The sequence below is a fragment of the Mustelus asterias genome, chromosome 6, assembly GCF_964213995.1.
Source record: "Mustelus asterias chromosome 6, sMusAst1.hap1.1, whole genome shotgun sequence".
Classification (NCBI taxonomy): domain Eukaryota; kingdom Metazoa; phylum Chordata; class Chondrichthyes; order Carcharhiniformes; family Triakidae; genus Mustelus; species Mustelus asterias.
This window is the reverse complement of record NC_135806.1, coordinates 37,371,077-37,387,818: the sequence shown is the minus strand read 5'-3', so window position 1 is coordinate 37,387,818 and position 16,742 is coordinate 37,371,077. Positions and strand designations below refer to the sequence as shown.

The window sequence follows — 16,742 nt, the reverse complement described above, 5'->3', positions numbered from 1 at the left end:
CATTGATAAACAGCAAGGTGGTGGACCGTCTTTACATCTATTTCCAACTCTCACATTGTAGAATCGATGGAATCCCTTCAGTGCAGAAATAGACCATTCAGCCCATCGAGTCTGCACTGAGTCTCTGAAAGAGCATCTTACCCAGGCCCACCACCCTGCTCTATCTCTGTAACCACGCACATTTACCATGGCTAATCTACCTAACCTACACATCTTTGAACTGTGGGAGTGAAAGCGATTATTTTACATTTTTCTTAATTTTTAGATGTTAGGGCAATAACAAGATTATCAGTAAGGGTCAATGACTTCAAAATGGACATATGAAGCTAAACAGGGCAAGTTATTTAGTACATGCTAACGCAGCAAGTGATTTTAATAAATTTCTCTGATATATCTTTTAAGTTTAAAATTGACCATTTAATAGGCAGGTCACCTGGAATTATGGTTTAGGTGAAAGGGTTCACTGGCATTATTAAAAACTTCACAGAAACTAGTTTAGTTCTAGGGTAGAAAAATGAAACATTTAAATTATGTTTCAACTAGAGTTCATTGTTTAATTCAGCTGGCAAGTTTCCCAGATGCCAGGTATCAACTGTTATTTGCATTTGCAATGAACTGAATTCAAACTCATAAGAATAGCGTTCCTGGGAGGTATAGTAATGGGGCAATTGAGGTTTTAGCCAATAGGGGAGTTGAGTCCAGACTTGGGACAGATAGAAACCATGACACCGAAGGACAAATTGCTGACTGGCTGAAATACATGACAGTATTTATTATTGACTTGAGTGTTTTAAGAATCATTTGATTTTATGCAAAGAGAAGGCAGGTAATTCTTTTTTAAAGAAAATGGATAACTGTGTTGATCTTTTGCCAATAATTCAGAACTTGTCCGAGAGGTCTGGGTAGTTTGTATCTGTGACCCTCGAGATAATTTCTCCCATTGGCCTCTGGTCTTAATGAAGATGTCTTTTGTACCAGTGACATTAGCTTTGTGAGTGAATCTTTGCCACCTCGTAAAAAAACCCATTACAGGGAGGAAACCAGAGTACCTGGAGGAAACTCACACAGATACAGGAGAATGTGCAAACTCCAGAATGACAGTCACCCAAGGCCAGAGTTGAACCCAGGTCCCTGGTTCGGAGAGGCAGCAGTGCTAACCACTGTGCTAAGTGGAGGACAAACCCATCAGATCTTCTATCAATTGCTGCAGACAACACATGGGTCTTAACCAAAACATGGACAACCACCACAATAAACTAAAAGGAATACCTGTAGTAACAGGACGCAACAAGGATTAAAAAGGGAACATCCAAGCTAACAAAGCGAGGCTAAGTACAAAAAAGATTAGCTTGAGTCAGCAAGTTGCTGTTTGTGTGACTTTGCTGTGTTACTTACATTACAATGTTGAGTACATTTCAAAAAGTACCTCATTAACTGTAAAGTGCCCTGGGATAGCTTGAATAAAATGCCACATAGGTGCACTTCTTTCTATTTTCTTTCCAAATGCTTAACAAATTCCATCCTATCCTATAGATCTTAACTTTCCAATTACTGGGAGTATCTGCTACACCACTGATGTATCTAATTTTAAGCAACTCTTCAGTTCAATTCAAAAGGAATTCAGCTTAGACCACATTTATTTAAATCCTAAACTCATGCTAATGGTTCTAGTACTGCTGCCCTGCTGGCTCTCTTGGTTAAAACATCCATCTTAAATTATTATATTTGAGTATCTTTAATTGCCAATTCTGTCCCAGCTGCAGTCTGGTTTCAGTTCCACCCTTCGCACCGGAGTTTTATTTTAATCTTTTTTAAAAAATAGACGTACATGTTGATGGTACTGCACAAATGATATTTATTCTTTCCTCCTCACCCTCTGCAGCATGTATCAAAAACCTACATTCCACCTTTCTGCTTCACCTCTCCACTAAGTGTCACGACAATCGACCAATCTCCTCCAGGTTCCATTGCTATCTTTCTCAGTAGAATTGTTCAATCTCTTGCATGTGCTCTGTTGCCTGCAGTAAACCTCCAGCATGCGCTATGAAGCATATTCCTTAATTACGAGTTGTCTCCATAATTACGGTAACAGGCAATTAACTATCATCTTGAACGATGCTGTCACCCAGCTCAACTGTTGATTTCACAGCTGTTCTCAGCAAGTTCTAAATTAGGATGAACTTTACTCAGCTCAAAAAAGCAGAAAAATAACCCTCTGCTTGCTTAGGTAGGCCAGGCTCCAGTAAGAACTCAATGTCACTGTTAGCACCCAGATGCGCTACATACACTGCAGTCATCTGCAGTTACCAAGACCTATAATCCATGTTACTGGATTGTACAGAATGGGATTTTGTTGCCAAAATCTAATACTGCTGTTTATTTGCCCTTCTGTCAACTTACACCTTTCTGTACATGATACCGATTCTCTTAACATTCATTAAAAACAAAGTGGTGAAATGTGGAACAATTCTTTCATCATTATACGAAGAATGAAGCATTTATTTGGGTTCTTTCAAGCAGTAGAAAATATGTTTGGTGGTTGATTCTGCAGGAAGAGTCCATTGCCACGTACAATAGCTTGGTTAGCCTCACCTGTTGTAAAGGTCATCAACTGTCATTGATCATGGTGAGTGCAGGTGCAGCTGTTAATTTTAGTATGTTTCAAATATACCATGTTCAAAAGATGACAGGCAAAAATAATCTTTAGTGGGCTGCTGGAAATAATCAATTAACTTCCCCCTTGGTTACATGTATAAAATTTTTATCTCAATTATTTGGTTTTGAAACTTTGCCTGCGTCAGTACAGTGTCCAGAATTATCAGTCCCTCAAAGGACACAAAGTACATTCCACTTTACCGGCCCAGCAGAGCAGAGGACTATTTCTTCCTTCTCCATTCAGCTAGCTAGTGCAGGGTGTAATCAGATTCCACTGCAACCTTCACAATCTCAAAATGCTCTGCAGAAGACAGAAGAAACAAGCACAGATCTAGAAAAAAAGCAAGTGGGGCACAGGTGGGGGAAGGAAGAGAAGAGAAAGATGAGTGCAGTGAATATTAAAATAAACAAAAGACATTTCCAGAAGTTTGGTTCTCCCACCACCCTCCCAACACAGCATTGTGAACACAGATCATTAGAAATATGCATCTTACTGGCTATCAGACACTTCAATTTTATATCAAAGCAGGAAACATTTCCAAAAACACAATAGGTCTGCAAAGATTTGACTCAAGCACAGGTGATAAAGAAGAGAATCTGAAGTACATCACAAGTATTACTGGGTTACCTGCTGCAGGAAGTTTCATCAAGGGAAAATCAACTGAAAGTGCAATATCCTTGAAACAACTTGACATTGTACTGAATTGAGTGACATATCCTACAACATATAGTTAATTTTTTATGGGTGCAGGAATGACATTCACAGACGTAATCAAGAAGTCACCAAAGTTCCCCACCAACTCCAAGTGAACCGTTTTGAATGAAAGAAAGAAACGCAAGTTCCAGAATCTGCCGTTGATCAAGTTCAAATCTGGCAAGGATAAATTAATGAATGGGCACAGTGCTGCAAAGAATTGCTACCGAGCTTAAGGTAAAGAGTGGGATTGTACACTTTGGAGAAAGCGGGAGGATAATATTCACATATTTATGATCCTTAAATTAATAAACTGAATCATAAAATGCATGTACAGTTCCAATGAACCAGAGGCCCTAGGCTCAAACTTAAAAGGAAGATTCAAACAAGCAGTTTCAATTTAGTGGCTATTTGCAGAAACTGGTGAAGTTATGATATGGACTTGCCCATGGAGGCGGTGAGGGCTAATAGCATGAAATATCTACAGAAAGATTGGACAGATGAAGAAATGAATGACCAATAGAGAGGCATTCAGTTTGTTTAAGCCAGCCTGATGGGGACTTTAAGCTTTTGCATTTTCCCATATTCCTCTCTTCTTACACCTTTAACTCCATATTAAAACGACTGAATAGCATCTGAATTTTTTTTTCTAATAAAGTTATATTTTCAAATTCCTCCAAGTGGTTCTCTCACATCTCTTCATAGAATCCCTACAGTGCGGAGGCGACCATTCAGCTCATCAAACTTGCACTGACAACAATCCTCACCATGTCCTATCCTCATAATCCCCATGCATTTATCCTGCTATCCCCCTGACACTAAGGAGCAATTTAGCATGGCTAATCAACTTAACCTGCACATCTTTGGAGTGTGGGAGAAAACCCACACAGACACGGGAAGAATGTGCAAATTCCAGGGAGAACATGCAAACTCCACACAGTGACCCGAGGCCGGAACTGAACCCAAGTCTTTGGAGCTGTGAGGCAGCAGTACTAACCACTGTGCCTTGCCAAGGTTCCCTCGCCATATCAGAGAGGTGCTTTGCTTCCTAGAATTTACTATAAATGACATCAGTTTAGTGTCATATGGTATTCCTCTCTCTACTATTTTAGCAGATGTGTTAACTCAAAACAAATAAAGTTTTGTCACTGCCAAAATAGAAAATTTCACATTGACACCTCAGGTTTTGTCCACTAGTATACACTCAACATTTGTTAAGACCCACTAAATATTTGCCTGACAACATACAAACATCCACCTCTACTGTGCAAATGCCTTAACCTGGTATCACCAACAGTAATTTCCATATTAAAACTCAATAAGAGCTCGAGTTCTGATGCTGTCCTTCAAAATATGTGGCTCCAAATATTCAGATTCTATGGCCTCTCGTGCATACCATGAAACAGCAGATTCAAAACATCATCATAGCCAGGATCATCCATAGGACAATGAAAATATTTTACTTTTTAAAAAAAAAGACAGTTTCTTTCGGTCCTTGATTAAACAATTTCTTAATTTGTGGGCACGCAGACCTCCTTAAATCTCAAATAGATCTCATACATCTATTGTTAAAAGCTTTCCTGAGAAATTCTGCTTTGTCTTTCATACTAAACTCATGCTTGCTGAGGTGTTTATCAAACACCCGAACAAAACATAGTGCCATATCGCAGAAAACCTCATCTGTCAGCAACAGGAAAAAACATGCTCCAAGTCAAATTTAAAATGTAACAAGACAGACAAAAGTTGGCGGTGTTGTAAATCCGAGATCTCATGGTTCCTCTGGGATCTAGATTTGAAAATTTAGGCTCTAATCTGAGAACATGTGAGAACACCTCTGACTGTACTCATTCAGGATACTGTCCTCTCTATCCAATACCTCCAACAGCAGATAATGACCCTGATTCCTCTCCATCACACCTAGCAGATACAACGTACAAGCTTTTGAAGAAATCAAGCTTAGTGTCATCAAATCACCAATGTGTCTCTTTTGTTCTTTCCAGCAACTATTGTGTCCTGAATTGAGAGCCTTGGTTGTTCATCTATTTCATCTCAAATACTTTTCACTCGGTAATGCAAGACTTTGAAGTGGAATCTTTAATATATTAACCAATCTTTCTTGTCAGGTGAAGACCTGGAGGAACGTTGCCAAACTATTACCCTTGATACAAATTACTGATTAAGGTTTTAAGGAGCCAGATGAGTTGGTTGAAGGTGTAGCTAGAGGTTTCAACATCCAAGAGGGCACCTTCACCACCCCGAAGTTTATGAAGAATTGACACCAAGAGGAAATATGTTAAGACATACAGAAACATTCTTTGCCAAGTGAATGAGGCACATGAGGACCGTTGGGACATAAAAAATTCCTACATTTCCTTGCAGCCTCAGAACGGAAGCGACATAAGTAGCCTTGGAACAGCTGACTTTCAGTTTGAGAGTTTATTTAGACTAAACATCCTTCAGGATTCAGTAATTAACAATTTATCTACTTGGTTGTTGAAAAGATTTCTTCATCTCAGTCTCAGGAGCTGTCCCCACAAATTACAAAGTGAAAAACACACGCCTTAAACAAGTACCAATGGTACTATATGCCATTCTGTTTAGAAAGGGAGTAATTTTCAAACTTCACTTATTTCCTGCCAAAAGCATAAGTGGAAGTTTTCATTTCAAGTAACACACAATTCTCCATTCATTAAACTAATACCTGGAAAATCACATGCAGCTCCTTTCTCGGATTTTCAGATGTGCTAATTCTAGGAGAAGAGGAGAGTAGGGAGGTGGCTGAGGACCTCCACCAATAATACAAATTGCCCTTTGTATGGAACCCCAATGGAAACGCTGTGCCCTGTAGCTAGCGGCAGCCACGTCATGGTGACGAGGGGCAAAAAATGTTTCTTCTCTAGAATCCTACTTAATCATCCTATCTGTAACAATTTTAATGTTTAAGGCTGGCACAGATACTCCACTGTTCCATAAAAACTGAGGATTAAATAAAATGAGATAAGCCCTTTTGAACTGCATCCAAATCTTATACAATTATTCTTTTGTATACTTTAGTCATGTTTCTGCTGCTTTTAATTATTTTCTTTGTAAAATAATTCTAGAGAACAGCTTAATCTGTATAAAGAAAGACTATCCTCTCTGCCTTCAATTATCAACAGCAATCATATTAGGTTTCATATATGCACTGAATAAGTAGTTTACTGTGAATGGGAGTAACTAGGATGCATTAACATTGGGCAAAGCTAAAAACACAGGTTTCAGCCGATGTGATTAGCCTACGAATGCTCAATTGATTTTAACATAGAAAAAGGGTGTTAGAAAAAGCAAGAACCATAACATGTCACATGGGTCCATGACTGGAAAAATTACACTAATGGAATAAAAATAAATGAGGCCTGACTTTATTCAGCATGGTAGTCAACAAATGGATGCTTCACCCATAACAGAGCCAAAGATCAAGGCCTTGAACAGCAGTGCCAAATCACCTAAACTCTCACGTCACAAAGCTGTTGTTGATCAGATAGTTTCACCACAGGGCAAACACTTGGTAACTTCCAATTTGTATATTGAAACTAAAAGAGCTTGAAGAAACTTTAATATAGAAAAATAAATAAATAACGCACTAGTTCACATTAGATTATAAAATCTAGCAAACTTCCAGTATTCTCAACACTTAGCAATAAATTCACATGGGTTTTATACATATTTTACCCTTCCTTTTTGGATTCTAACATTTCCCATTAAAATTATGGAATTTAATTACAGAACTAGTTCAATAGATATTCCACTTCATTCATTGCCTCTATTACACTGCTCAAGCAATGTACCTTTTCAGCTTACAGTAATGTCGATCTGACACTGTTACAAAGCAAGTCAGATTGAACAGAAGTAAAAACCTAAAACTGAAGGAATTTCTGCAGCATACTCCTATAAATGTCAAAACAGAGACAGTGTTAGAAGTCCACATGATTGTAGTGAACTCAATGCCTCAGGAAAATACTAAGTTATCCCAACTTCCATTACACATTTTTACCGAACAAGCGTGTGACTTACGGCAACCACGCGAGTCAGCCGAAGCAGATAAGTAGGTCTATAACTATGCATGGTTTTACATTCATATTATTTCAACGACTACATGTAATGGAAAGTGCATAAAATGACCACTAAAGAGAAACTAGCTAAGAAAGTACATGGAATCACATTTTTTCTATAAGGAATTAGCTTTCATACTGGACATTTAACTTCATTAAATTCTTTAAATAGTGAACCAGTTGGATTTTTAAAAAATTCATGGCACATGGGCGTCGCTGGCTAGCCAGCATTTGTTGACCATCCCGAGTTGCTCGAGGGGACAGTTGAGAATCAACCTCATTGCTATAAAAGTATAACAGCTGGAGTCTGATGATGCAGCTGTATAGAACGCTGGTTAGGCCACATTTGGAGTACTGTGTCCAGTTCTGGTCGCCGCACTACCAGAAGGACGTGGAGGCATTGGAGAGAGTGCAGAGAAGGTTTACCAGGATGTTGCCTGGTATGGAGGGTCTTAGCTATGAGGAGAGATTGGGTAGACTGGGGTTGTTCTCCTTGGAAAGACGGAGAATGAGAGGAGATCTAATAGAGGTATACAAGATTATGAAGGGTATAGATAGGGTGAACAGTGGGAAGCTTTTTCCCAGGTCGGAGGTGATGATCACGAGGGGTCACGGGCTCAAGCTGAGAGGGGCGAAGTATAACTCAGACATCAGAGGGACGTTTTTTACACAGAGGGTGGTGGGGGCCTGGAATGCACTGCCAAGTAGGGTGGTGGAGGCAGGCACGCTGACATCGTTTAAGACTTACCTGGATAGTCACATGAGCAGCCTGGGAATGGAGGGATACAAACGATTGGTCTAGTTGGACCAAGGAGCGGCACAGGCTTGGAGGGCCGAAGGGCCTGTTTCCTGTGCTGTACTGTTCTTTGTTCTATGGCTCTGGAGTCACATGTCCTCCTACGTCAGGGAACCAGATGGGTTTTTCTGACAATCAACAATGGTTTCATGGTCATCAGTAGATTCTTAATTACAGATTTTTTTATTAAATTCAAATTCCACCATCTGCCATGGCAGGATTCGAACCTTGGTCCCCAGAACATTAGCTGAGTTTTTGGATTGCTAGTCTAGTGATAATACCACTAGGTCATTGCCTACCCTAAATACCAGAAAGCTATATGGGGACTTTTATAGATTCCAGCTTTGCTCCAGGTTTTTTAAAAACTAAGAATATCTTATATTTAATAAAATACATAACTAGTGGAATTTGAACTTTCATTCTCTGGATCATTGGTCCAAAGGTCTGGATCACTAGTGCACAACCAATAAATTAAATAACCAGAACTTGGAGATTTTTTTAACCACAAGAAAAAGACAGAAATTTGTTTTGACCACATTTGCATCATACCAATTATGATCACACCCATGCCCAAATAACAAGAAGAAGCTGATTACTATATAACAGCAAATTACTGCGGATGCTGGAATCCGAAACCAAGAGAGAAAACATTGGAAACTTTTCAGGGCTTTGACAAAGGGTCATCTGGATTTGAAACGTCAGCTCTTTTCTCTCCTTACAGATGCTGCCAGACTTGCTGAGATTTTCCAGCATTTTCTCTTTTGGTGGAAACTGATTACTATGCCGAATGTCCTCACCTCTCGAAAACAATTTACACCAACACAGCAGCAGCAATTCTCACCCAACCACCCTAAAACTAATAAGCTTTCAAGTATAGGCGGTAACACACTCACCAGCTATCTCAGGCATGTGAAAAATCAGATGGTGGAAACTGGTGCTCTATCAGAACTAGAGGCAATGCTATGTTTGTAGGTGTATTTATATTTTAGTCAAGAAGCGGAGTAGAAAAAAAATAAAAGCTGGAAGCGGAGCTGAGAAACAGTGAGCGAGTTGAGCTGTGAGCTGCAAGTTTGAACCGAGAGGGTGGAAAAGAGAGAAAAAAAACGATGAAATGATGTCACAGGAAAAGTAGTAGTGGGAGTATACAAGTAAACCTTTAACTTAATCTAAATTAATCAACCATAAAGTAAGACTTATTCAGTATGGAGTTAATTAGTATAGAAATTAAAAGTTTAAGCCAATTGGATAACAATTAAAATCAGTGCTCAAGTCAATTAGATCCAGGAGGTAAAGGTAAAATAACATGGAATAGTAACATGAAAGAAGTCTAAAGTTTTCAATAGGTTATAATCTAAGGGTTTTAAATACAAATTTAAAAAAGCATTTCAGTGAATCTCCCTAATAGAGTGACATCACCAGAAGAGAAGGAGCTGATTTGTGAATAGCTGGTGAGGAGTGAGCCTTTAAGCAGCAAGTTAACTCCAGGGTGCTTCGCCTGTCCAGGATAAGCACAAGTGCGGATGTGTTGTCAGCTACAGAAGCTCTGGCTTCAGAGCTCGAGCAGCAGCTTGCATCACTGCAACACACCTGCAAATTTGAGAGTTTCACGGATAGCATGTCTTGACATGATGCTGGACTTTATGATGGCTATGTTTTAAATTGGCTCATTTAGTTCAAGGTAAAATGGAGAAGTTTGGAGGGGGGGGATGGAGCCTCCTATGGGATCTGCTTGGAAACAAGCCAATGTAACTTCATACTAATTGTGCCCAGAGATAAGCACTTGTGACCTGGCTGACACGGGAACAAAACTTATTGAAAGGAAGGTGCAAATTCTAACACCCTGACACAGTAACTCAGAGAAGATCAAGTTGTTTTTTTGGAAGCACAAGAGTTTCAGTCAGGCAGGGAAAACTGAAAAGAGAGACTGGAAACGGGTACTGTCATGCCAGGCAGAGGAAAAGCCGGTTTGTTTCAGCTGGAAAGGATGGATTCCCTGTCCCAAAGAATTGATATTTGTGAAAAATTATAGACTATGCAATCACCAAGGGGTACTTCGATGCTGGAAGTTCATGTGATTGCGATCAATGGTTTAAGTGAAGGGACTTTGTTTAAAAGTACACTAGAAGATTAACCCTAGTGGGGCAGGGAGAAGAAAGTCTGTTAAAACCGAGATGAACTTGAGGATTTAAGAACAAGACCACATTTCTGCCGAGAGGGTGGCATATTATATAAATGTGGCATGGGTTTTCAGTTGTGTTAAAAAGTTAATGGGATATACCTTTTCTGTAGTTGAGTGCATCAGTTGAATGAGGTAAGTCAACTACAAGTGCCAGTAGGGGACGATTTAAGGAACAGTAAGCATGGCATCATAAGGTTTAGGCTAACTATGGAGAGGAAAGGACCAATCCAGAGTACAAATAATTTAAGAGGGGGGTGGATGCAACTTAATTGGGGTGCAAATAAATTAGAATCAGAGACAGGCAAAACTGTAACTGAGCAATGCCCTGCCTTTGAGATGAAGATAGTTCAGTCACCATTCCGATGAGGGGACAGGTAGTGCAAACAAATCCAATACTCTCTGGATGATGAAAGAGATAGAGAGCTAAAGCAAGTTGATAATACAAGAAAGAACGAGGCTGAATATAGTAAGTTCAGAGGGTCTGAACAGGATAGATAGGGAGAAACTACTCACGTTGGGGTAAGAACTAGAGGACCGGTAGACACATCAAAAGAACCAACGGGGACAGGAGGAAATCTTATTTAGACAGCAAATAGTTAGGTTTTGAAATGCACTACCCGAGTGTGTAGTGTAGGCAGATTCAATTGAAGGCTTCCAAAGAGAACTGAATAATTATCTGAAAAGAAAAACTCTACAGGGCTATGTGGAAAAGGCAGGGAGAGTGAAGCTGAGTTAATATCCTTGTAGAGAGCCAGCACTCTCACACAAGACCTTCTTCATAGTTGCAATCATTCTAGGATTCAAATGACATTATAGGATCAATTCTTACCTGGTTAATGACATACACCCCATAATCGAGTTGCTGCCTCTGAAGAATTGGATGCAAGTAATATAACCAATAGTTCAAGTGCTGTAGACGATTGCGAAAAGGAATGATGATGGCAACTTTCTGAAGAGCTGTACATTCCACTGGAGTAAATCGACCTCCTTCCCGCACTAGCGGATTAATCTTTTTTGCACCCTCCAGACTAACAAGCTGAGAAAATTCTATTTTGAGTGGTCCCACTATAGAGAAAAAGATAATCTAGAATCAATTCAAAAACATTCTGTACAATTTTATTGGCCGTTAAATGACATTGTAGCTGAGCCCTTCATTAAGTAACTGACATATTGGTAATTTAACAAAGGATCATTAAATAATAATTAGGAGCTGGAATCCCAAGAGATTTTCTGCTCACTTTGGCAATCTCTGCTGTCATCTAGGTGGAGAGCAGCTAATGCAGCACAAGTAGAAATTAAATCTGGAACTTGCATTCAGGATATTAAAGTCACATCCTTCAACTTTTAGTCCTTTGTCACTTCTGGATCAATAGATCAGTCAACTACTCCCGGTATCAGTTGGTATCACTTCTGCTAGTACCGAGAGGCAATGAGTCTCTGACAACACATAATACAGTCCAGAAACACTCTGCATAGGCAAATGCAATCTTTCAAATCAGCCTTCCCACCGATCAGATGGGATGTTAAACAGTGGACCCTCCTGCTGGGATGCACAAAATTCCATAACGCTATTTCAAAGAAGAGCCTAGCAGTATTTACTATTTTTTCAACAGCACTAAAATCAAATAGTCAATATTACATGGCTGCGGGAGCCTGCTATACACAAACTGGCTGCAGAATTTCCCTCATCACTAACAGTAATGATTCAAAGACACTTCTTCGCCATAAAGCAATTTGGGACGTTGAGGTTGAATGATGTAGTTATAATTGCGAGTTTCTTTTTCCCCATACCCAACACATTCTTCGGTGCAATGGAAAACAACATGCGATAATTTTGCCTTTTCCATTTATACTTCATCTCGGCAAATCTTGTGTTTCTTTATTTGTCCCCTGGTCACCTCCTTTGTTCCTTGCACCATTAAGCCTTTTGTTTTCACAGTCCTTCCCTTTTGTTCTTTCCTGCCCTCTGTACTTGCTTATCAATATGTGCTACCATTTTACAGCTCTGATGAAAGGTCATTGAACTGAAACGTTAACTGCTTCCCTCTCCAAAGATGCTGCCTGGCTTAAGAGTCTTGCAGCATTTTCTGCCCTTATGATGAGAAATATTGTTCTGCAAAAAAGCACCACAGTTGCTTGGATTTCTGGATATGTTTCATTTTCTGAAGAGCTTTCTCTAACTTGATTATTTTAGTGCCACATAGATGATTTTCTTATTTTGTTTAAATTAATAATTTCTACCATCCTGCCCCACCTTAAACCACCACAAAATAAACTGCATGGATTGAAACAGGAAGCTACAACAGGGTATAAACAGACCAACTGAGGGGGCAAATCTGTGGCAAAGCTCAATGTGGAGGAGTGTGACGTCAGCCTCCTTGAATCTAACAAAGACAAATCAGAACATTGCCTTAATGATGAGAAACTAGGAGCTGTGGAGGGTTCCCAGAACCATCGAATAGAACAGCAGAATCCTGACAGTGCAGAAGGCCGCCGTTCAGCCCATCAAATTAGCACCGACTCTCTGAAAGAATATCTATCGCTGTAACCCCATGCATTTACCACGGCTAATCCACCTAACCTACATATCTTTGAAAACTAAGTGTAACTTAAGCCTGGCTGATCCACCGAACCTGCACATCTTTGGACTTTGGGAGGAAACTCACTCAGACAGTCACCCAAAGCCAGAATTGAATCTGGTCCCTGGCGCTGTGAGGCAGCAGTACTAATGACTGTGCCACCCCATGTACACATATTACTAAAAGCTGCTGACAGGTACAAATTACATTCAAAAATATCAAGTGGACGTGAATAGAAGAGTAAATGATGCTTCGCTGTATAGAGCATTTGTTTGTCCCATTGCACATCAGGAAGAATATATTGACCTTGGATGAGAGGCAGTTCCATCAAAATTATAGAAGGGCTGTGAAAACAAGTTGTATATTTTCAGCCCGTGCTCCCTCGAGTTTAGAAGATCAATTTCAAATGGCTTTTAAAATGATGAAATTATTGGAATGATATTTCCTCTGGGTGAGGAAATTCAGAACAAGGAATACGAAACCTTAAAATTCAGGGGCAGCCATTCAGGAGTGAAATCAGGAGACACCTTTACATATAAAATGGTCATGAAAATCTGGAGCTCTCTGCCACTTGCCCTCCAAGAGGTTGGGATTGTTGGACTAATTGAAATTTTCAAGACTAAAGTCAATCAATTTTATGAGTCAAGGATATCTAGGGGCAATGGCGAGCAAATGGAGTTACAGATTAGCCCATGTTCCAGTAGAACGGTGGAAGAGGCCCAAGCGGATGAATAGTTTGCTCCTGCTCCAATGCTTCATATTTTCTCCTTGCCTGAAAGTGATGATTTGATCAGGATTAGTTACGCAGTTGCTGGCAACCTTCCAGTATTTTATCTAAAGTGGTAATGATTCATGCAGGAATTAGAACAATATGTACTGACAGATGACTCACGACAAAATCAGTTCAAACTGATCAACCCTCTTTCAACATGGACTTGCACAATTTTCAGCAATAAACTTGGCCTCTTCCTTCAAAAATCAGCACTAAATCATCACTGAAATAACAGAACGGTTGCAGCACAAGGGGTGGTCATTTGACCCATTGTGTCTGTATCAACTCTCTAAATGAGAAATTCACATGCCGTTCTCCCTATAACCCTGCACATTCTTCCTTTTCAGTAACTGTCTAATTCCCTCTGGATGCTTCAATTGATGTGGAGATGCCAGCGTTGGACTGGGCCTACTCTTGCAACTCGGCCAACGTTGTCTACCTGATACGCTGCAGGAAAGGATGTCCCGAGGCATGGTACATTGGGGAGACCATGCAGACGCTACGACAATGGATGAATGAACACCGCTCGACAATCACCAGGCAAGACTGTTCTCTTCCTGTGGGGGAGCACTTCAGCAGTCACAGGCATTCAGCCTTGGATCTTCAGGTAAGCGTTCTCCAAGGCGGCCTTCACGACACACGACAGCGCAGAGTCGCTGAGCAGAAACTGATAGCCAAGTTCCGCACACATGAGGACGGCCTAAACCGGGATGTTGGATTTATGTCACATTATCAGTAACCCCCACAGCTTGCCTCCTGGACTTGCAGGCTGTCCTGTCTGGAGACAATACACATCTCTTTAACCTGTGCTTAATGCTCCCTCCACCCACATTGTCTGTATCTTTAAGACCTGGCTGGCTGTAGGGATTCGCATTCTAATCAGTATTCTGTAACTTGATTTTGTGTCTGTGCACTGTTTGAGAGCAGATTTCCACTCCATCTGACGAAGGAGCAGCGCTCCGAAAGCTAATGGCATTTGCTACCAAATAAACCTGTTGGACTTTAACCTGGTGTTGTGAGACTTCTTACTGTGCTTCAATTGAACCAGCCTCCACCATTCTCAGGCAGCGCATTCCAGACATTAACCACTCACAACGTGGAGGATTTTTTCTTGTATCACTTTTGCGAATTGTTTTAAATCTGTGCCCTCTTGTTCTTGATCCTTTCGAGAGTGAAAACAGCTTTTCCCTATCTACTCTGTCCTGACCTCTCAATTCTGAATATCTCAAATCTCCTCTCAGCCTTCTTTTCTCCAATGAAAATAGTCCTAAATTCTCCAGTCTTTCTTCATGACTGAAATTCCTCATGCCTGGCTAAGGCCACACTAGTGTCTTATACAAGTTTCAATATAACCTCCTTACTCTTGTATCCTATGCCCCTATTTATAAAACCAATGATAGGCTATGCTTTCTTAATTGCCCTCTCAATCAGTCCTGCCATCTTCAATAACATACATAAATACACCAAGGTCCCTTTGCTCCTGCACCCCTTTAGAATTGTACCCTTTATTTTACGTCTCCATGTTCTTCCTACCAAAATGAATCACTTCTCACATTGAATCTCATCTGCCATGATAATGAGATACTGGATAAACTCAGCAGGTCTGGCAGTATCTGTGGAGAGGGAAACAGACCTAATGTTTTGAGTCTGCAAAGAGGAGTCATACAGACTTGAAATGTTAACTCTGTTTCTCTCTCCACAGATGTTGCCAGAGCTGCTGAGTTTACCCAATGTTTTCCGCTTTTATTTCAGATTTCTGGCATCTGATGTATTTTCCTTGTACTCATCTATCCACCAATCCGCCAACTCGTCTATGCCCTTTTGAAGATCTACACGGTCTTCCTCACTGTTCACAATACTACCAGATTTCATATCATCTGCAAATTTTGAAATTGTGCCCTGAACACCAATACCCATACATCAGGAGAAGCAAGTGTCTCAATACTGATCCCTCAGGGGCTCCTCTACAAAGCTTCCTCCAGCCTGAAAATCAACCATTAACCACTACTGTTCCCTGTCACCAAGCCAATTTTGCATCCATATTAGTACTGTCCCTTTAATCTGTGCTAAATTTAGTTTATTTTCCAGCCTCCTGGAAGTCCACGCACACATCAACTTCATTGCCTCATGAACCCTGTCACTTCATTTGTATTTTCACATGTCAGTCTTGGTTCAGTGGTACCTCACAGCAACAATTGCAAAGAATTAAACCCTCATCCAGAACCTTTAGCGAATAATCTAGCCTGACACTGAGGGAATGCTGCAGTCAGAAGTGCCATCTTTCAAATATGAGGTCTCATTTATGAACTCATTATACCTTTCCAAGAGGATTGAAATGATGATTAAGGAACAATGATATGTGTCCAAGTTAGGATAATGAGAGAATTGGTAGGGAATGTAGCGGTGTTCCCATGTGCTGTTATCCTTCAAGGTGGTAGATTTGAGGGCTTGGGAGGCACTCTAAATTGTTCAACTGCATGCTGTAGTTCAGGCTTGTCTGACGTAGGGCCCACAAAGCCTCCTCCATGCAGTACCCAGAGCTGGTTTTCAAAATCCCACTCAAACAGGCAAGGTCGCTCAATAGCTTGTTTCTTTTCAAATCTTTTTTAGCGGCCCCTTTTAAAACAAAATGTGCCCCCCCTCCAGGTAAAAAGGTTGGACAACACGGCTGTAGACGGTACATACTGCAGCTACAATACACTGGAAGCTATACTGTACATGGCTCAAGCTAGTAGCTCCCCTGACCACGGACCAAAATTTTACTTAGAGCCCCTTGGTGTCATATTTTGCCAAATGCATTTTATTGCCAAGAGCAGTTGACCAAGACTTTAACTAGGTGCGAAGCAAAGTGATCCTGGCGAAATCCAAGCTGTATGTTGGTTAGTAAGTTAAAGGTTGAAGGTGACCAAGTGCCTCTTGATAGTGCTGTTAATGACACCTTCCATCACTTTGTTCATGAGAATAGATTGATGGGAC

The 16,742-nt window shown here is 40.4% G+C and overlaps 1 protein-coding gene across 1 annotated transcript in view; it reads right to left on the bottom strand.

The window, feature by feature from the left end:
* Positions 1-16,742, bottom strand: part of b4galt1l (DP-Gal:betaGlcNAc beta 1,4- galactosyltransferase, polypeptide 1, like) — a 68,463-nt gene that overhangs the window by 35,260 nt on the left and 16,461 nt on the right. Inside the window, exon 2 of the mRNA XM_078214169.1 lies at positions 11,245-11,480. Within this exon, the coding sequence (XP_078070295.1) occupies positions 11,245-11,480 (236 nt within the window). The remainder of the gene's footprint in view (positions 1-11,244; positions 11,481-16,742) is intronic.